Raw genomic sequence first — 22,751 nt, 5'->3', positions numbered from 1 at the left:
TAGTTTGGTTGACTGTTTGCGTCAGTTGACTTAAAATTTTTTTATCATTTGTTTCTCTATTGTTTAATCCAGGGGTGTCTGCTTTCATCACGGTTGATTCCACCTATTTGCTTCTTGTTCATTTAGTTCTTCCTTCTGGTAGCACTTCTATTTCACAAATAATTCATACCCTGCAATTCATTATTTAAAGTATACGACTCATTGGGTTTTAATTGATCCTCAGAGTTATGCAAACAGCACCACAACCAACTTTGGAACATTTTTATCACTCTACAGAGAAAGCCTGTTGTCCTTTAGGGATCACCCTCATTGCCTTCCCCCAAATCCTCAGCAACCACCAACCAACTTTTTGGCTCTGGAGATTTGCCTGTTCTGAATGCTTCCTATAAATGGAATTGTACAACATGTGGCCTTCTGTGTTTTGATTCTTTCACTTAGTATGTCTTCAGGATCCATCCATGCTGTATCATGTATCAGTAGTTCATTCTTTGCATGGCTGAATAAAATCCCATCACGTGAATATACTACATTTTGTTCATCCACTCATCAGAATGCACATTTAGGTTTCTACTTTTTAACTATTATGAATAATGCTAATTATTCATAGTAGATAATTTGTGTACATTAATGTGAAAATTTGCATATGAGTTTTTGTGCAGATACATATGTTTTCATATCTCTCGAATGTATATCTAGGAGTGAAATTGCTATCAGTTTCACTGATATTTTTTTCTGGTTGCAAGACTTTCCTTGATTAAAAAAATCAGTATTTTCATTATTTAATTTTGGCACAATCTCCTTGTCTTGTGCAGACTAGCACTTTAACTGATGACTGGTCTCTGACTAACCAAAGTCCTGGTCTCTATGACCGAGCTTGCCCCATAAGCATATGTATTTATCTCATGCATCTAACACCAAGTTTGTTCTCTTCCCTACTGACCTGCTCCTCCTGACTGCCCCATGACCCCATCAGAGCCTGCCCAAACCTGCCTCTGACTCCTCCTCCTTCACATTTCTCATCTAATCAGTGCCAAGTCCTATTGGGCTTCCTGAAGATTTCTTTTCCAATCTCCACCTTTCAGTTGCCATGGTCTCTTCCCTATCCCGGCCCCTCTGAGAAACACATATTTAGCATCTACTGGTTGCTAAGCACTGGGGATAGTAAAAAATACGAAACAGTCCTGCTCTCTAGGAGTCGCAAGGCAGGGCAGATACATGAACAGCAATGGCAAGAAAGTGCAACTGCAGCTGTAGCCGAGCTGGAACATGCTCACGGGCCTCTCCCCGCAGCAGTGAACACGACCAAGCCAAGACCAGACTTCCATTCTAGGGGGAGAGACAGACAGATACATACATAAAGTAAGAGACTGTAAAACAACAGAGTCAGCGCGGAGCGGTGGGGACTGGTCCGGAAGGCCCCTGAGAGGGGACGGACAAGGTGGGGATGGAACCTATGAAGCTCTGTGTGGCTCTGTGGGAGGGAAGAGGACTCCAGGCCAAGGCCAAGGTCACATCACTTGGCTCCTTTGAAGAAGGAAAGGAAGCCTGGGAGGGGGTGAGAAATGGAGCAGAAGCCTCAGGTGGCAAATGGAGAGGGCAGGAGGGTCTTGGAGGCCCTAGCTGCCTAGATCGGAAGCTTCGATCTCATTCTAGGTGGGAAAGGAGCTAATGGAGGTTTGGAGCAGAGCCATGATGTCATCTACTTCATAGTTTACAAGGATTACCAAGGGAGACAGGGCCTAGAAGGGGTCAGGGAAGGCTGGGAGGGGAAGAGAACCGGGGATGGTGGTAAGAAGGATGGCACAGGCAAGGCTGGCAGGTGGGTCTCGCATGGACAAGGGGCTGGAATCATGGGTGATGAGGAAGCGGTTTCTCTGTGGGCAGTCTTCTAGCCCATGGCTTCACTGCCAAGCTGCTCCTCCCCAAAGCCAGCCCAGCACCTTGTTGGCTCTGCACCGCTGTGGGCTGGCCATGTGACTTATAAGGTACGCTTCACCTTTTTCCAGAAAAGTAAGTTGAGGAGGACTAGAGAATGCTTCAAGCTAAAGGAGATTTGAATTATGCAGGAAGTTCTTCTACTCTAAATTCACTTATCTGAAACAAGTTCCAGGTTAAAACATAAACTCTTAACTTCCGCCCTAGTTTGTCTATAGGAGGGGTAGTTGTCAGGGTGATGAGCATGGCCTCCACAGACAACATTCTGAGCCTGAGTATGAAGTCCACCCGCAACACCGGGCACCTTATTTATCCTCTCAGGGTTTAAGTTTCTTATCTTTAACACAAGTATAACACTAATCCAAAGTTTTTAGGGTTATTGTGAGGGTTAAATGAGATAATGCACACATAGTCCCCAAAAGACTTCCCTGGTGGCCCAGTGGCTAAGACTCTAAGCTCCCAATGCAGGAGGTCTGGGTTTGATCCCTGGTCAAGGAAGTAAGATCTCATATGCCACAACTGAGACTCGGTGCAGCCAAAAAATAAACATTTTTCTTAAAATAGTGTTTCCATAACTCAGTTACTTAGTAACAATTACTCAGTAGTTGTAAGTGGTCCCTAACGTTGACACGATCGCCACTAGTCACAGTGGAACCAGCGGTGGTGGCACAGGCACTTACAGGAGCTTCCGGTCTTGGGTGCACCCAGCATCGGTGAGGGTGTGGAAGCCTGGCAAACAGCGGTCACACCTGTCCCCTGTCACACCTGGCTTACAGCTGCACCGCCCAGTGTTGTCACATCGAGGGCTAAGAGAACCTATAACCACAAAGGAGGGGAAAGGAAAGAAGAAAAGGAACTATTTCATTCATATGACATTAGAGGGCAACCGTCACCGTATGGGAGCTCAATAAATACTAAGTAATGAGTGTTCATTGGAAGCACTGATGCTGAAGCTGAAACTCCAATACTTCGGCCACCCGATGCGAAGAGCTGACTCATTTGAAAAGACCCTGATGCTGGGAAAGATTGAGGGCAGGGGGAGAAAGGGACAGCAGAGGATGAGATGGTTGGATGGCATCACCGACTCGATGGACATGAGTTTGGGTGGACTCCGGGAGTTGGTGATGGACAGGGAGGTCTGGCACACTGCAGTCCATGGGGTCACAAAGAGTTGGACACGACTGAACAACTGAACTGAACTGAATCACCATGACCTGCTCCTTGGGCGATTCTTTCACATCATTGGGATACGCATCCACCACTAGGGAAAATTCTGACAGCCAAGGATGGCTTCTTTGGGGAAAGAAATAGAAATGACTCCGGAAAGCATTATTATTTATATATCTGCTCTGGTTTCAACATTAAGTCATTTGTCAAATCCTTGAGATCTTAAGAAGGAACATTTGTGAAAGAGCACATGAGCCTCCACAAAGACAGGATGCAAAAGTGAGCCACCTTCTCCCTTATCTCTGGCAGGCAAACAACATCTGTCAAGGGTCAGTGCTCACATGGTATGATTGCAAGAGTAGAAAAAAGCCTCTTAACCAAAAATATCTCTACCTACCTGGAGCAGTAGAAATTCTCACCTTTGGAGCATCACCTCTTGTGAGGAGTGAAGACTCTGTGCATCTTACCTGGTTTGGGGCTCTAGAGTACTTTCCTATGATTAATTGTTTATAGATATGCTCTATAAAATGACCTCACAGACTGTTGCTGAAAGGTGAGAGATGCTCAGGATAACAAAGTGTGCCATCCTGGAATCCAGCCACCTTTAGCACCTCCCCTTCAACCACCCCCAGTTCAAGCTTCCTCCTTCTCTCACCTGGCCCCTACCTCCATCCTGACTCCATTCTCTCTATAGAAGCCAAAGTGCTCCTTTCCAACGGAGTTTGAATCATCTGACTGGTCTGTTTAGGTCTTCTGATGGGTCTAGGTCTTCTGATAGGTCCCTGCTATTAGCGGAATAAAGTGCAAACTCTGTACCATGACCTACAAGCCTTGGCCTCTCTTGCCTCATCTTCTGCTCCTTCACTGAGGTCCAGCATCCTAGCTCCCCTCCCTGTTCCTGGAATATGCTGATTGTTTCCCTCCTCGGGGCATTTGCACCTGCTGCTTCTTCAGCCTGGAATGTTCTATCCTGAGAACGCACCCTAGTTGGCCCATTCTCAGCACTTACGTCTTGATTAACTTCTCTAGAGAAACCTTCTCTAACTCTTATGTCTATAACATTCAGCCCACTGCTCCCTCAGTCCTTAGCCCTGCTTACTGATAACTCCCTCAGCTTGTGTTCCCTGCTGAATTCCCAGTGCCCGAAGCAGAGTCCTAGATGTCTGTTGCATTAATTAGCCCTCAGGAAGGAGGATATGGTTATTGTGAAAGGAGGAGGAAGCCAAAAGATGAGGTAGAATGTGGTTCACCCACTTGATAATTTCCCTAAGGCTGGCAGTATTATAAATAATACTATATCTGAACTGTGATAACAGGCTATTCATAATCTATAAAGCCAACAGAACACTAACCAGTTGTTCCTTCTTTCTCCTAATCTCTTACTTGACTGTGAACTTTTAATTCACTTATAGATACAAATCAAATCAATAAAGGTGTTTGGCTCTGTGTCTATAGCCGCAGGTGGAACATGAAATAAACTAGTTACATTCACAGTTAGAGTCTGTAAGAGTCTCCATGTCAACCTTGCAAGGCTTGAAAGGACCCTCAGTGATAAGAACAGAAACTACCTTTTATGCTCTGTGTGAGACACTGAATTGGGCATTATATATATATATTAGTTCACCATATTTATTGGTGAATTAAGAGCTGATAAGATATCAAATCCATTTGTGGATAATTGGGAGCACTCAGAGGATCAGACAGCTCACACCGGGAGCAGATAGAGAGAAGAGGGGAAGGCACCTTGGGTGGAAATTGAATATCACTGATTAAGCAAAGGGAAAGGGTGATAGGAATGGGAAGAAGTCTCCGAATAGTGGAAGCCAAGGGAGGAGAATTCCAAGGAGGGTTAAGGGAGGAAGAAGATGGAATAGTTTCCAATATCTAAGACAAGAGAGCACTTAAGATGAGAGTGAGAAGAGGCCACTGGGGTTGGCGTTTAGAGACACACAGCAGACGGAGCTAAGAAGGTAAATTCCTGTTTAAATTTATACAATTTAATTATTTAAACATAAATGAGTACATCTGGGACCCAGAAACATGTTTTTTTTTCCTCCATTCAAATTACTGGAAATTATGTTTTTAATTTAAGAAAACTCTCCCCCAGGTCTCCCGCACTGTAGACACACACTTTACCGTCTGAGCTACCAGGGAAGTCCAATTTAAGAAAACTCTCCCTACAATAGTTTTTCAGAAGCAACTCTTACTAGTCCATGGTCTGTAGCCTGCCAGGCTCCCTTGTCCATAGGATTTCCCAGGTAAGAATACTGGAGAGGATTGCCATTTCCTTCTCCAGGGATCTTCCCACGTCAGGGATCGAACTTGAGTCTCCTGCACTGGCAGGTGAATCCTTTACCACTGAGCTACCTGGGAAGCCCAAACTAAAGTAAATGAAGCACCTAACTCAATGTCTCCCAAACTAAAATAAATGAAGCACCTAACTCAATGTCTCCCAAACTAAAGTAAGTGAAGCACCTAACTCAATGTCTCCCAAACTAAAATAAATGAAGCACCTAACTCAATGTCTCCCAAACTAAAGTAAATAAAGCACCTAACTCAATGTCTCCCAAACTAAAATAAATGAAGCACCTAACTCAATGTCTCCCAAACTAAAGTAAATGAAGCACCTAACTCAATGTCTCCCAAACTAAAGTAAATGAAGCACCTAACTCAATGTCTCACACATAGTAAGTGCTCACAAAAGCAGTTTATGCCTGAATCTTCTAGGTCTCCTTCAAGCCTTGCAAAGTTGACATGGAAACACATACAGGCTCTTACTATCAACAGGATTGATTTATTTCATGTTCCCAAACTTCCAAAATAATAGCACTGGGTTTTCAAAGTATCTCATTAAAATAAAAACACCTGTCCCAATTCCTATATCACGAGCTACTCTTAGGAATTGTGAACAAATGGGCCTAAAGGATAGATGAAGAAGAGCTTCTTGTTTCAAATGTGTCCCCAGAAAGCACTTCAGGACTTAGGTAGTACTGTCTATATGCATTAGAGGACTCAGGAACATATTCTAAAATGACTGAGAGAGCTTGCTTCCTTTTGAGAATGCTTAAAAAATATAGACACTTGCATTTTTAAATAGCACTATATTATTGTTATCCAATCACTGTATTTAATAATAATTAAATTATTATCTAAGACATGTTTCAAAACAATAACTCAAATGTTATAGTATGACTAATTCACTGCATGGCTTGTACATATTTAAAAAAAATAAAATTAAGAGAACAAACCCAATATCATTAATGTCTGTACAGATCTCAAGAATTTAGGTATCAGGGGAGGAAAACACAAACACGCAGTGAGTTTCAAAGTATCCACAGAAAGCTATCAGGGTTACGAGAACTGAGGATAATTCAGCCCTGTTGCTGAGCCCCTAAAATCATCACCTAAAAATAAGTCTAGTTGGTATATTTAGAAGAAACTGATGTAACTGAATATACAACAAATTCCCTTGGGAAGTTATATTTTGAAAGTGAAAAATACCCTCTGGCTGATGGGGAAACTGAGAAATCACACAGAGAATTAAATTCTTGCTACTGATTTTGTGACCTGTGCAGTCAACAGGTAGCTGGAGATGGCACACAGTGGGGACAGCCCCGGCCACCAACGTGCCACTCAGCCCTCGACAAGTCCCATCACCTCCCTCTCTAAGCCTCTGCTACCTCATTGTAAAATGAAAATAATAGCACTGTCTTCATAGGGTTATTTGTGAAGATTAAATTAATTAGTGGATGAAAGTGTTTAGAAAAGTGCCTGGCACAGAGTAAGCGTGTAATTCATGTTAACTATTAATATCATACAAGACATAAATCATCACTGGGCTCCACTGCTTCCTACTGGGTTGTTCACCCGGAGTCCAAGATGTCTATTCCCCCAAAGAAAGGAAAGAACCAGGCTCACTGTTGCTGGGTGGCAACAAACGAGAGTGGAGAAGAAGAGACGGCATGGTAAAGCCTCTTCACCATCTAGCTTCACCACGCAGGCTCCTTGTCTACTCCCAGACTAATAGCCTTGTCTTCAGGCCAGGCTTTCCAGCTGAGCCAATTGCATTTCGCATCACATTCACGCTGATTATTTTCCTGGGATGACCCAACTCTAGTGACTCACAACAAAGCCACATCACCTAAGGGGATACGGGCTTGTCAGAGAGGTTAAATGCCCATTAAAGTGAAATCATTTTTCTTTTAATGTTTCTTTGGTTCAGAGGGAGAATTACTAAACCCCAAAGATTCTGGATGCTGAGTCAAAGCCACAAGACTGAGCAAATCTGACTCAAACCATATGGTAGCAGCAAGTCTGGTGAATCTGAGAATGACTGCTGATGTATGGGTCTGTATCACCATGGGGTCACCCCCGTTTTCGAAGGCTCCCCAACACATGCTACTTGCAAGTCATGGCTGGGCCAAAGCCTGCCCATGTTTAGATTCTTTCAGCTGCTGCTAAGAATCGGCTCCACAGAGTTATACTGAGTCATAAGGCTATACCTTTTTGGTAAATTAACATTGATCACATTATAGTATTAAACACTTTTTGGCAAAGAGAAATAGATATGCCAAGGAAGACAATAGACAAATAAGGTAGCTTTACAAAGTCCCAACTTCAGGGACTTCCCGAGTGGTCAGTGGTTAGGACTCCCCACTTTCACTACAGAGGGCACTGGTTCAATCCCTGGTTGGGGAAATAAGATTCCGTGTACCTCATGGTGTGGCCAAAATAATTGTTTTTAATTTTTTAAGTCCCAAATATTTATCTCTCTCTTCCTCTTTATCTTTATTAACTTGTCTTTACTGTCTGCTCATGACTATGATGGTAAAGAATCTGCCTCAGTGAGGGAGACCCCGGCTCAATCCCTGGGTTAGGAAGAGTCCCTGGAGAAGGGAATGGCTACCCATTCCAGTATTCTTGCCTGGAGAATCCCCATGGACAGAGGAGCCTGGCGGGCCACAGTCCATGGGGTCGCAAAGGGTCAGACAGGACTGAGCAACTAACACTTTCACTTTTCATGATGACCTCAGCAGGACATGTGCATCTGTGTACACATAAACTGCCTATAGTTCTGAGAATACAGCAGTGGGTGATACATTTAGAACAAGAACAACAAAAACAGACTCTCCTAGGAACCAGCCACCCTACTAGGTCTTCTTATTTATTGTTCTATTTTCTCTTGCTCACCACCCTGTGAAGGATTCTAATCTACCTATTCTGTGTCTGTCTCTTTTATCAGTCTCACTTTATCTTGCCAGCACCCAGCATAGCACCAGAAACAAATCTTTCTAATCTCTTATTTTTGAGAGGCTGGTCAAAGGGATAGTTATGGAAATGAAGAACTATCACTGGAAGAATACAAGCTTCTTTGTGGGTAGCCATTTCCTTCTCCAGGTCAAAGACTCATCTGCTGGGAAAAGTCATCGGGTGCCTCTCTTGGGGCTGGAATTCCAACTAATGGGCCCTGAAGACCACAGCTAGTTCCTACAACCTAGCCTTAAAAGAAAACATATTTCCTTTAAGATTGAAATTGCTAAAAAAAAAAAAAAAAAAAAACAGTGTCTAGTAGATTCCCAGTTGTTCTAGAAATTTTTAAATAAACTTTATTTTTAGAATTATATGTTCATATGTTGAAAGGAAATTATTAGTTTTGCAATATATTTTTCTGTTCTGTTTGTTTACTTTTGGCTGTGCCATGGGGTACCTTAGTTCCTAGTCCAGGGATTGAACCTGTGCCCATGCATTGGGAGTACTGTGGAGTCTTAACCACCGGACCAACTGGGAAGTGTCTATTCAAGAAAACTGAACATCTGCCTCTTGGTCTGCTCTCTCTCTCTTTTCCCCTGCTTCCCTCCCTCCCCATTGTCTCCCCTCCCCCTCCCTCCCTTTCCCTATTCTCTTCCCTCCCCCTCCCTCCCTCCCCCCATTCTCTCCCCTCCCCCTCTCTCCCCATTCTCTCCCCCCAATTCCCCCCCTTTTATCAGACTACCTTTGGAGTTGCAGTTGCAGGGCAAACAGCGGTCTCTCTCCCTGTGTCGGTAAAATCCTTCCTTGCACCTCTCACAGTGAATGCCACCAGTGTTGTCACTGCAGTGGAGGCAGCGGAATCCATTTCCTGTCAGTCTGTGAAGTTCCTGATCAAAGATGCATTGCCTGGACTTCCCATTGCAATCACAGACTAGGGATTAGGGGGGAAAAAAGAAGACATCGTCAGCAGAAAACAAGTTGGGGCAATTCTCCTAGGTGTTTTATTATTATTATTAATAAAAATGATGCCCAGGGTACTACATACTAGTTTAAACTGCTCGGTAGCAAAAGGTAACGGGGTGAAATTGGCCGCACGACAATGGAGGGAGTTCTCGGTTTACCTAAAGGAAGCGTTGCTGGAGGAGTGTTGCCTTGGAGAACACAAAACGATGTGCAGTCAGGGTTGCAAGACTGCCAGACCCCTCAAGACAAACCAAAGCTCTAACATTATGTATTTTTATGTGAAAAGTCCTGATTTAAATATATGCAAGGAATTCATCTTTAAAATTCTGTGAAACCCCACAGTACAAGTCTATGGGCTGGAGAAGACCTGAGGACCGCCAGGATGTGCACTCTGGCACGACTGTGAAACAGCTGAAGGTGTTATCTGTTCAAGACCTATAGCATCTGTCCTTCCAGTGATGGTCAAGGAGCTAATTTTTTTTTAATTTACTTTATTGAAACACAGCAATTTGCAGTGTTATATTAATTCCTGGTGTTCAGCAAAGTGATTCAGATATACATACATATATACATTCTTCTTCATATCCCTTATTATGGTTTATTACAGGATATTGAATAAGTTCCTTGTGCTATGAGTAGGACCTTGTTTATCCACCGTATATGTAATAGTTTGCATCTGCTAATCCCAAACTCCCAATCCTTCCCTCCCCAACCCAGCCCCCTTGGCAACCACAAATCTGTTCTCTACACCTGTGAGTCTGTTTCTGTTTCATGGATAAGCTCATTTGTGCCACATTTTAGATTCCACACATAAGTGATATCATATAGTATTTGTCTTTCTTCTTCTGACCGACTTCACTCAGCACGATAATCCTAGGACCATCTGTGTTGCTGCAAATGGCATCATTTCATTCTTTTTGTGGCTGAGTAGTGTTCCATTGTGTGTGTGTGGATCACGTCTTCTTTATCCATTCATCTCTCGACCCACATTTAGGTGGTTTCCATGTCTTGACTACTGTGAATAGTCCTGCCATGAACACAGGGGTGCATCTATCTTTTTAAATTACAGTTTTGTCTCGGTATATGCCCAGGAACAGGATTGTTGGATCACGTAGCTACTTCAGTTTTTTGAGGAACCTCCATTCTGTTTCCCAAAGAGGCTGCACCAATTTATACTCCCACCAAAAATGTAGGAGGGTTCCCTGTGCTTGAGGAGCTAATATGACTATCTGGACAGGTATTTCCTCCCCTCTCACTGTGCCATAAGGGTCTCTCCCAAAGCCAGGAGTCAAAAAGAACCACAGTCCCATTAAGAAGGACTTTCCCCAGGTTTCTAGGAAAGTTTACGTTATGCATGTTCCAAAGAGACTCGTGGGGTGACTAACATGTCCATGCGGGACCGAAACAGCCCATGAGTTAACAGGGGAAATCCTTAGTGTTGTACCTGGCACACAGCAGACCCCCAGCAAATATTTCAGCCACGGTTTGGAAAAGATGATGAGCCTTGGGGTAAAAAGAATGGTATCAAGTACCAGTTCTGCTAGTTCCTCAGGCAATCACTTCAACTCTCTGATTCTTTTTTCTTTTATAAACGTAGACTGCATTTTCTACCTCCCTGGATTGTCGAAAGGATTCCACAGACAAAAGAAGATCAAGTCCTTCATCTATGCTATTTCACCCCTCACTCACAGGAGAGAGGTATTGCCTCAGATGAGAAAAATGCAGCTTACAAAAGTTAAGTAACTTGACCCAGTGGAAAGCTGGGATTTGAACCTCTGTCTGTTGCCAAAACCCACTTTCTTTCCCCCAGAGACACTGTCTCTGTTGGCCATGCGACCCTAGTGAGAACTTGTCTCTGGCAATGCCCAGGGCCGTGACTTACCCTGGGGACTCATTTTAAAAGTCAGCCAATGTACCAACAGATACAGAGCAGCTGCCCGTGCAGGCCTTGGCAGCTCTGACGGAACAAAGGTGGCCAAGGTGGCTGAGTACAGCCGCTGACCTTCGTGAGGGACTTCTTTGCAGTAACTCCTAAAACTCATTCTCTTACTCCTGTGGCTGCCCCTAATCTGAGCAAAGTCAAGAACCTATCCAGAGACCAGTATGTTTCTGGGATTTTACATTCAGCAGCTCAGTGAATTCTTGCAATAACACTTTAACATGGGTTTAATAATTTTCATTCAACAGATGAAGAAATGAATGCATAGAGGGGGTGGGTGTCTCACCTCAGCTGACACAGCCAAGTGGCAAGGGTGTAAATGCTCCCAGGTGTGTCCAATCACAAAGCTCTAGCCTTTCCATGTTACTCTTGCGTCTCAAGGCTCTGGTCTGCTCCTGTGTGTAGGTATTCTTTCTGTGACTCCCTCATGGAAAGTTATTCAGCCTCTTCTCCAGTTCTTCCTAATCTGGCAAGATGTCCCATCCCTCCTGAGACAGCTCTGGTTGTTACACATTATTTTTATGCAATTTTATTTTTTAAACTATCGTTTTTTTAATTGTTTCCCCTCCTTTTCTCACTCATCTGATATTTTATTTATTTTTGGCTGCACTGGGTCTGCATCGCTGTGCCCAGGCTTTCTCTACTTGCAGTGAGCATGGGCTTCTCATTCTGGTGCTTCTCTTGTTGCAGAGCACAGGCTCAGAGGCTGTGGCACACGGGCTTAGTTGCTCCGAGGCATGTGGGATCTTCCCAGACCAGGGATGGAACTCATGTCCCCTGCATTGGCAGCAGATTCTTATCCACTGAGCCACCAGGATGTCCCTGCAATTTTAAATGTGCCTCTGTCCCTATAATTTTATCATGCATTCTGTTCTTCTGTGGAAAACAACAACACATACACAGACACACCTACTCTCTTCTCTATTTATTGACTCATCAGACATTTCTCACATTTACATTTATAAGGCGCTGCATTAGCCAAGCCCTTGAGTATCTGAAGATAGGACCATCTTCATCTTTAGCCTTCTCTTCTTCAGGTTAAGCTGAAGATCTGTCACCTCCAGAACTTTCAACCATTTCCCAAGTCACGATTTCTAGGTTCATCTTGACTCCCTTCCTAGGAACAAACTCTCATTTTCACTGCTGCTGCTGCTGCTGCTAAGTCGCTTCAGTCATGTCCAACTCTGTGCGACCCCATAGACAGCAGCCCATCAGGCTCCCCCGTTCTCCAGGCAAGAACACTGGAGTGGGTTGCCATTTCCTTCTCCACTCATTTTCACTACCTTTCTTTAAATGACCAGAATTTATTACAGCTCTTCAAATGTGGTTTGAACAGCTTAGCTTACAGCAGGACCAGATATTATAATTCCACAGATGAGCCTAACATTTCACTAAACTCACAGCCCATGAAGTTTGCATTCAGTTCAGACTCCCAGGGCTTTTTCACAGAACTGATGCCAAGCCGAATCTTTCCCAACGAATGTTTGTGTAACGGATTTTTCTGGATCTCCAACAGATGTGCCACACAGCTGCCATGTGCTGTGAAATTTCTGCAGAGCAGCTCATTAGGCACGAACAAGAGCTAAATCCACCAGCCAATGATCCTTGTGAGGCTGTCCAGTTGGATCCCACACTGAGCCAGTGCCCTCCCTGCCCTGGATGACCTTTGTGAACAATCTCGAAATAATTTCAAACGTCTCATTGCTTTTTTTTTTTTCCTGCTTTTTGTGTGGTCTCTGTTTTCTTTTTTGTATTTATTTTATGTTTATTCTGTTTATTTATTTGTCTGCGCTGGGTCTTGCAGGACCTTCGATCTTTGTTGCAGCATTCGAGCTTCTAGTTGCAGTTTGTGGGATCTACTCCCTGACCAAGACTCAGCTGCATTGGGAGCGTGGAGTCTTAGCCACCCGGACCACCAGGGAAGTCTTTTTTCATTCAAAACAAACTTTTTGCTGGTAGAAGTTAATTTCATTAGGAAGTGATGTATTTTTAGAGCATTATTTTAAAAATAGAAAACCCCGTTATCTTTTTTTAACCATTTCCCTTTCCTTCTGTCCCTTCTGCTTTAAAGCTCTGTTATGAAAGAAATGATGTTCTTCCTTTAAAATTCACAGCCTTCGATGGAGATGCCTTCATATAATTCCAATACAGGAGGCCTTTAGGCAGCATTTCTCCACTCTGGAACTCTGTGGCAAACCTATTGTGAGCTACCCTGCTCTCTCTCAGTTGGGCTTCTCTTTAAGCCCAGGGTTAGGTACGTTTCCCAGGTGGCGCAGTGGTAAAGAATTCGCCTGCCAATGCAGGAAACACAGGAGACACGGGTTCAGTGATTCCCTGGAGTAGAGGAAATAGCAACCCACTCCAGTATTCTTGCCTGGAGAATTCCACGGACAGAGGAGCTTAACGGGCTACAGTCCACGGAGCCACAAAAAATCAGATGTGACTGGGCACACACACCTATAATACATTTTAAAACAAGAGGAAACTCTAAAAATGTTTTTTTATTATACTTCCTTTTTTATGTTTAGCCTTGTTCAGCTTTAAATCTGTTATAGAATTTTTTTTTTTTTTTTGAAATCTACTTGCTATTCTTCTAAATTTGGGGCCAGCTGTAAATTTTGTAACTATATTGTCTAGTTTCCATCAGGGAGCCTTGACACAAAAGCCAGTGATACAAGTATAAAGATGGGGGTCCTGGACATGTCCTGGGTCCATTGGGAATAATTTGTCAAATCCTTTCATCCAACAAATATAGACGGAGCATCTATGTGCCATACCCTGTTTTCAGGAATTTAGCGGTAGCCAGAAACCAACAGATGGGACTACCCTGGTGATCCAGTAGTTAAGAATCTGCCTGCCAATGCAGGGGACATGGGTTCCATCGCTGGTCCTGGAAGAGCCCACATGTTGTGGAGCAACTAAGCCCACGCAACACAACTACTGAGCCCACACAGCTAGAGCCTGTGTTCTGCAAGAGAAGCTACTGCAATGAGAAGCCCAGGCACAGAAATGAAGAGTGGCCTCGGCTCACTGCAACTAGAGAAAGCCCACATGCAACAATGAAGACCCTGCACAGCCATAAATAAATAAAATTTTTTAAAAAACAATAGCTGTCCAAGACTTCATGGAGTTTTCGTGATACTTAGAGGAAAAGACATACATTTCATCCATTCATTTAGTAAGTATCACTTCACATCTAACAGGGGCACTGCCCTGGTGCTCGGACACTGGGCTTTGTGAGCCAGCAAGATTTCAATAAAGGGAATCATAATGTTTTATATGGGCTTCCCTGGTGGCTCAGCCAGTAAAGAATCTGCCTGCAATGCAGGAGACCTTGGTTCAATCCCTGGGTTGGGAAGATCCGCTGGAGAAGGAAATGGCAATCCACTCTAGCATTCTTGCCTGGAGAATTCCAAGTAAGATATTAAATATACACTTATTTGAGATATATTGGGCTTTGTCACATACACATCTTGGACATGTCCTTTGTCGCATACATATCATGTTATCACGGTTTTCCTCATTCTATCGTGGACAGGCATAGGTCCAGTATCTGGCATTAAGCTATTACTGTATCAGAAAATACAGAAACAAATCAGACTCTGACCCTGAACAGACCTGAAGACATATAGGGTCTAGAAATTAAGAGTGGCAGAATCTTTCTCCTTGTCTCACTGATTCTGTATCACAGGAATCAGGTCCTACCCACTACCCTTATTTGACTATTCATTTCTATGGTACTCTTTCCAAATTAGGGACATCTTTTCAAGGTTTTGACTTCCCTGGTGGCTCAGACAGTAAAGCATCTGCCTACACTGGAGGTGACCCAGGTTCGATTCCTGGGTGGGGAAGATCCTCTAGAGAAGGAAATGGCAACCCACTCCAGTACTCTTGCCTGGAAAATCCCATGGACTGAGGAGCCTGGTAAGCTACAGTCCATGGGGTCGCAAAGAGTTGGACATGACTGAGTGATTTCACTTCACTTTCAAGGTTTTGTCCTGTCCCCTCACCATCCCCTCACTCCACCAGCCTAAATCCTTGCCCTGTCAGCAGGGATGCTCCTTAGGAGCTAAAGAAAGGAGACTCAGCAAGTTCACCTCAAGTCCCGCAGAAGCCCCACAGAAACCAAACATGCCACTCAGACTTTTTTGTATTTCTCTCAGTCTAGGAAAACGTGGGTAGTAATTGTGTCTGACTGCAACGTATGCTGCTTCTTTGGCACTTAAGCATTTATTATCAAAACAGCTATAATAGCACACCATCGCTGACCCTCAAGGTACTTCTTAGAAAAGTCCGCCAGGCAGCCAGAGGCAGGCTGATCCACCCACCACCCCCCAGGCTCCCCACCAGGAAACACAGTCCAGGAGCTGCAAAGTCTGCAAACAATGCAGCAAGGTGTGCAGACCGCCTCGGGCCCACCTAACACTCCCACCCTCACTCAAACACACAACTCCAACCGGTTGGGACAGGAAGCTCGGGGCCAAAGGCTGTTTCCAAGCTGTATCCTTCAAAGAATGAAAGGAAACTGAAAATATTTCCTAGGGTTGTACTGGGGCAAGGTCTTGGAATAATCTGCATCAGGGGCTGCAGTTCATCAAGACCTCATTTTAAATTCTCCAGAGGAAATGTTGAAAGCAATTACGAGAACGGATCAACAATTTGGCATTCCTGTGACCATTTGTATACAAGCAAGTCCTCTTTCTATTGTTCTAAACATAAAAAGCCCGGCTCTGCTTTTCACCAAGCTGATCTAATTTCCACCTTCACATGCTGGACCCTTGTGCTTTTTAGCGCTCTAACAGTAACAACAAAATTTTAAATCCAAACTCCTTTCAAAACCCTCTAGATCTGGCCCTGCTGACCTCTCCATCTTGACCTTGGTCCTCTTTCTATCTCTCGTTCATTGGACTCCAACACATAGACCCTGGCATGCCCTAATCCTGGGGTGCACAAGCTATTTCCCTTTAGGCCTTTAGGCTTGCTGTTTCCTTTGCCTGGGCACTACCTGCTCCCACCCTCTCTGAACTCACTCGGCAGAAGAGCAATCTTAGGAACAAAAAAATTAGATGGCATTGGTCCATAGTGATAACCGGTTAAGAGCTTCTCTTTCTGATTGCCCACAGGTCTTCATCTCCATCTCTCTCATGGCACTTATCACTTTCTATCCTGAGTCATCCCTATTTGTGTACATGACTAACTTCCTCTATCGCACTTCGCACTTTTGTATCTGAGAAAAGGAATATTACTTGCCATATCAGTAAACAAGCAAGTCACAGTCATTCATCAGAGATTACAGCCCTCCGATGTGGGCCAGTGAACTGTAAAGGAACTCAGGAAGGAGAACACCAGCCATCTAGAAGCCATCAGACTGCAGCCACTCCCTACGCTGAGCCCTAAGGAAAGGGAGCTCAGGATGTGAAAACACAGGATACTGGCCCCAGACAGATGAGGTGCACATCAAAGGAATGGTTTCAGTGAGTCTTGACTCTTGCATCTTTCCATACATAGAAAAGTGCTAAATTCCTTAACACGGGATATCTGGTTTTCTTTAGTTTACAAAAAAAAAAAAAACTTTTGACATTCTGGCTACCTGCCCTTTGTTACAAAATTTCTATATACCTGCTCCTGCCACCAACCCACCCACCTACCCCACCTCCTGGGAGCAGTTCTCTTAGGGTTACTTGAGATGCTGCCTCCTGGGCTTAAGTTCCAAAAGATTCCACCAAATAAAACATAACTCTCAACTTATAGGTTGCGTGTACTTTTTTCAGTCGACATAGCCCATCGTACCTAGTACAGGGCTTGCAACTGTGACTGTTAAAGGAAAGCCTGGCTGAAAGGAAGGATGGATGGAAGCACAGACAGAAGGAAGGAAAGAAGGAAGGCAATCTGATTCTAAGAAAAGCCAAACAAGAACCGGAACATAGAGAAATTTCTCAGGACTCTAGGGACCCAATATGAAATTTTCTCAACATTAATACATAAAGTTTTCATTGTTTACATATAAGGCATTCAGTGTAAAAAAAAAAAAAAGTTAATGTTTGTACCCCAAAAAATAAAAACTATGGGGAAATGAGAACAGCATGAATTGCGAGAGGAACATGATACTTTTGTTAGAAGGAGCGTATGAGACTTCCGGGTTGCTGCTTTCATTGGACGAACCATTTCAGCGCCAGGATGTCCCGACCTCTGCGTGTGAGCCTGAAGCTGCCATTGCAAAGGGCAGCACGCCTAGGACTGCGTGCAAGGAGGGGCAGGGGCGAGGCAGGTGTGAGACCATGAGATCAGTTTGCCGCCACCAGGCAGTCTTGACAGGCAGTGTACTTGGCCCCTGTGCGGGACTATCTCAGGAGCTAGGAATCTGAGCGTCATGTTTGAACCTGACAGAGTGTGCTGGCTCCTGTTACGTAGAGCCTTGCTGCTCTTGTTGCCATTTCAGCTGCTAAGAGCACTAATACTGAATCACTTAAACAGCAGCAAGTTTAGAATAAGTGACCTGGAATCTCCTGGGGATAAGTCCACATATAAACCGCTTAAGGATGGTGCTTAATTCTCTTCCTAATTTAGAGGATTAGACAGGTATGTGCCTTGTTTCCTTTCTTGTATTTTCTGTCTCTCATTCCCTTTCTGAGACATCGAATCTTTTCTTCTGCTTCCTTGTTGAAACTCTCTTCCCTTGGATACTATGATGCCATATTGCCAGGTTCCTCTTGGCTTCTCACCTCTTCCCTTACCCATTCAAGTCTTTGTGGGATCCTCTCCTTGCCCCAACTCTAAGTGTTGGTGCTTCTCACGTCTCAGGCCTGAGCCTCCATGCCTCTCATGATAGAACTCTAGAACTCTCTCATCCAAGCCAAGGACTTCAATAACCACAACAGGTGTGGACATACCAAGATACTTCCCTGGCCCAGAATACCTTCTCAGTTTTAGATCCTCATGTCCAGCCATGCACTTTACATGTTCAACTGGTTGTCTCAAAAGCTCTTCACACAAAGCATATAAAAACTCAATTTATAAATAATACTGCAATGAACTTTGGGGTGCATGTGTCTTTTTGAATTATGGCTTTCTTAGGGTATATGCCCAATAGTGGGACTGCTAGGTCATATGGTAGTTCTATTTTTAGTTTTTTAAGGAACTTCCATATTGTTCTCCAAAGGAAGCAATCTAAATGTCCATTGACAGATGAATAAAGAAGATGTGGTACACATATGCTAGGGAATATTACTCAGCCATAAAAAGGAATGATATCGGGTCATTTTTAGAGACAAATATGGACCTAGAGTCTGTCACACAGAGTGAAGTAAGTCAGAAAAGCAAATATCATACATTCACACATATGTGTGCAATCTAGAAAAACGGTACCTCTTTGCAGGGCAGGAATAGAGATGTAGACATAGGGAATGGACATGTGGACTGGGTGGAGGGGACGGGAGGATGGGATGAGTTGGGAGAGTGGAATTGACATATATGCACTATCGTGTATAAAACAGACAGCTAACGGGAACCTGCTCAAGGAGCTCAGCTCAGTGCGCTGTGATGACCTAGAGGGGTGGGATGGGAGGGCAGTGAGAGGAAGGTCCAAGACGGAGGGGATATATGTATATATACATATAGATGATTCATTTGTTTGTACAGCAGAAACCAACACAACATTGTGAAGCAACTATATCACAATAAAAAAAAAATTATAAAAAAAACCCACCAAACTTTTGTCATCCCTTCAAGTCACAAAGCTGAGAGCTATCCTTATAGGGTCTCCATCTTCTTCATTTGCCTATATTCTATTCAATGGCCAATCGTATTGATATAATCCTCTAAACAGCTCAAGCCCATCCAAGTCTAGCTCCACGACAGCCACCCAAGACCAAATCCCAGTTGTCTCTTGTTGGCATAGCTTCCTAACTGAATCCTCTGCAACTTCTATTGCCTCCCTCCACTCAGTATAGTCAGAAAAGCTTTTTCAAATACAAATTTTACCAATATCTCCCTGTGAGATATTTACCAACATCTCTCCTCTATAATGCCTTTTTTAAAATTTTTAGATAAAGACAAGAACTCCTAAACATTGCTTACAAAGACTTCCACTGTCTAATCCTATCTACTTTTCCAGCCTAACTTCATCTCTCTCCCATTCATTTCACTTATGTTTCACTTTATGTTTTTACTTCCTCTGCTTCTTAATATTCTTGCTTTAGAGGAAAAGCATCATAGTGGGCAGACATGAGTTGGGGTTATCAATCCCAACCACCCTCCTCCCTTTTGTTTGTTCAAAGAAATTACGCTAAAAATTCAATCTTAATTTATTATTATTTAGATATCATCCCCTTCCTCTGAGTCAAAGAACTGGCCTCATGTACTGACAACTCTTTTCTGCTCAAAGACAGCAATCACCACCTCTGGGAAGTCAGCTGTAATGAGGCTCTTCATCAAGAAGTCCAAATATAAATAAATAGATAGAAAATGATGAATAAAAGTAAAGGTGAGAATTGTATACTCACTTTAAAAAGCTGGTAAATGCCTATTTTTAGAACAAAAACAATTAAAGCGGATGTCCTTTAAGTAGCAATCTATAATAAAGTATTTTTAAAATTATTTTTACAAATACTCCAATTGCACATTACTTATGAAGTCTGAAGCAAGAAAAACCTGACACATCTATCAGTTTGGTATCAAGGGCATTGGAAGCTATCATCCTATTTGCAAAAATTGAAAGTCTCCATGTCTGTGATACTCAAGATGATGAGTATTTTTATTATAATTTTTAAAAAAGATGATAATGAAAATGCTCATATTTTCCAGTTTTAAAATCTTCTACATGAGATTTTTCTTTCCAAGGTTTCATTTGTTTCTCAGCTTGGGTAAATACTTTAAAGCAAAATCTGAATACTTCATAATTTATTTATTTATTTTTAAATATTTATTTGGCTGCATTGAGCCTTATTTGCAGCACACGTGATCTGCGTTGTGCCATGAGGGATCTTTTATGACGCTGTGTGGAGTCCTCTCTAGTTGTGAAATGAGAGCTCCAGAATCAGTAGTTGCTACATGACGGGTTTAGGTGTGGTGAGGCATGTGGATCTTAGTTCCCCAACCAGGGATGGAACCCACGTCCCCTTCATTGGCAGGTGAGTTCTTAACCTCCGGACCACCGTGAAGTCTCCATTTCATCCTTTAAAGTGATCTTGAATTTTATGTTTTTATGTGTGACTGCTTCTAGTTTTAGCTTCTTCAGGTATGTCGCAATACGTTTTCTAATTAGAATAAGAAAACTGAAAAGGCACTTCCCTCTGTAAGAGCTTTTTAACTGAATTCCGTTCTCTGCCTCGCCTTTGTCACAGCTTCCTTTTATGCCAACGCCGCTGGAACCACTGGTGCTGTAACCTGCCCGATCATTTGTTTTCCAGGACATGTAAATGCCCAAGCAGTACATGTACGCCTGCGATGTAAGTGCTCTGAGAGGACCGACAGTAGCCAGCGTTCTAATCCCATGGAAAATTTTGAATGATAGAGTACAGACAAACCTTTTCAGTTCTAAGTGGTCTAGCCACTGAAAGCCAATGAAACTGTTTACCACGTTTTTTCAATGATTAGGGCTTACAAGGAGTCACCTACTTCCATCACAAGTTCATAGCACACTGTTTGTAATCTAGACTTAGAAATGGCACAGGCAGATATGGATGACTCAGCCAGGGAGGACTAGACCAGGGAGATGTCTTCCCTAACACCCCACCAGGATCCCATCGGACAATGGGGACAGGGAAAGAGGTCTCAGTGAATAGGAAGGTTGGGGAGGCCAATTTCTGCCTGACTAGCAAAGCTGAGAAGGAAGAGAAAGTTAGGACGCAAAGGATACAGAAGAGGCTCCCTTCTCTTACACATGGTATCTTTAAAGGCTTGACTCCAAGATAACAGGAGTCAGCTACAGGGTGTGATCAGTAGTGATTGCAGCGAGGATTCGGTATGAAAGTTCATCACCCCCTTGTTACTCTACAACCTTCTGACCACAGACATTCCTGCGAAAGTGAGCGTTAGTCGCTCAGTCATGTCTGACTCTTTGCGACCCCATGGACTGTAGCCCACCAGGCTCCTCTGTCCAGGGAATTCTCCAGGCAATAATACTGGACTGGGTAGCCATTCCCTTCTCCAGGAGATCTTCCACACCCAGGGATCGAACCCAGGTGTTCTGCATCACAGGCAGATTCTTTACTATCTGAGCCAATTGCTGCAGGAATGTCTATTTTTCATGAGATCATCAAAGAAAAGCATCCCAATACAGAAAGCACATCTGACTATTACTTAAAGAGCATAGTGTTCTTTCAGCACTTGCTACACGGCCCAGCGAAAGGTGTCATCTGCCCCTTTAAGAAATGGCTAAACTAAAGGACATTAGAGAGTCCACGATAGCTAGAGGTGACCCCTGGAGCGATGAGGACTAAAAGGAAAGAAATCACGTACGAGGACTCTGAATAAAGAAAAATTTCAAAGGAAATTCTGATTTGCACTGAAATGCTTTATGGAGTATACATTAAATGTGGCTTTTCTTTTTCTTTGCTTACATTTGTGTTTTTTTGGCTCCTTAAAAAAAGTTACCTAATGATTCTTCCTCTTTAAACCTTTCGTTGCTTTCATGAACAAGATATTTTTGTACAAGGAGATTAGCCACAGATTTTTTTGCTATCACTACATTCCTTCACAAAGATACACACATTTAGGTATGTGCATGCTTACCAGGCAGGCACCATTTGAATTCTTAGTTTTGCCAGAAGAACATGTTAACTTGTGTGCATTGTTGTTGTTGCTGTTCAGTCACTAAAGTCATGTCCGACTCTGCAACCCCATGGGCTACCGCATTCCAGGCTTCCCTGTCCTTCACTATCTCTCAGAGCTTGCTCAAATTCATGTCTATTGAGTCAGTGATGCTATCTGACCATCTTATTCATGTACATTACAATGTCGGAAAAGGTATGAAATGCATTTTACAGCACTTTCCTTCAAACTTCATTGCTGAAAAAAATCCACTTGAAAATAGTGAATTAAAATTGTGGTGCTTAAAGTGAGGACAGTGAATTAAATGGTCTTTTAGGAACCCAATCATTTTGATGTATCCACAAAGAGAGGTAACAGTTATTGTAAGAAGAATTTGGACCGTGAAACCTCCAGCAGAAGGTAGGATTGACGTGTCCTACATCCCAGCTCTTAGCAAAGGAAGTGCCTTTCCAGTCTCTTACTCTAATTAGAAAACGTATTGTGATACACCTGAAGAAGCTAAAACTAGAAGCAGCCACACGTAAAACCGTAAAATTCAAGATCACTTGAAAGGATGAAATGGGGACTTCCTTGGCGGTCCATCGGTTAAGACCTTCCTACAAGGAAGATCCAGTGGAATCTTCAAGGAAGGTCCTTCCCTGTAGAAGGTCCTACAAGCTCTGGAGCCCTCATGCCACAACTAGAGAGAAGCCCGCACAACGCAACAAAAAGTTCCCACATGACACAG

General features: G+C 43.3%; 1 protein-coding gene across 4 annotated transcripts in view; it reads right to left on the bottom strand.

Moving 5' to 3' along the window:
* Positions 1 to 22,751, bottom strand: part of LAMC2 (laminin subunit gamma 2) — a 77,285-nt gene that overhangs the window by 36,011 nt on the left and 18,523 nt on the right. For all 4 annotated transcript variants that reach the window (XM_059875822.1, XM_010813534.4, XM_002694208.5 and 1 more), the window contains 2 exons: positions 9,095 to 9,283; positions 2,616 to 2,751 (listed from right to left, as the gene is read on the bottom strand). In XM_059875822.1, coding sequence (XP_059731805.1) covers positions 2,616 to 2,751; positions 9,095 to 9,283 — 325 coding nt within the window. The remainder of the gene's footprint in view (positions 1 to 2,615; positions 2,752 to 9,094; positions 9,284 to 22,751) is intronic.

Source organism: Bos taurus, chromosome 16 (assembly GCF_002263795.3).
Source record: "Bos taurus isolate L1 Dominette 01449 registration number 42190680 breed Hereford chromosome 16, ARS-UCD2.0, whole genome shotgun sequence".
Taxonomy (NCBI): domain Eukaryota; kingdom Metazoa; phylum Chordata; class Mammalia; order Artiodactyla; family Bovidae; genus Bos; species Bos taurus.
Note: the sequence above shows the minus strand (reverse complement) of the source record. Positions and strands in the feature narration are given on the sequence as shown.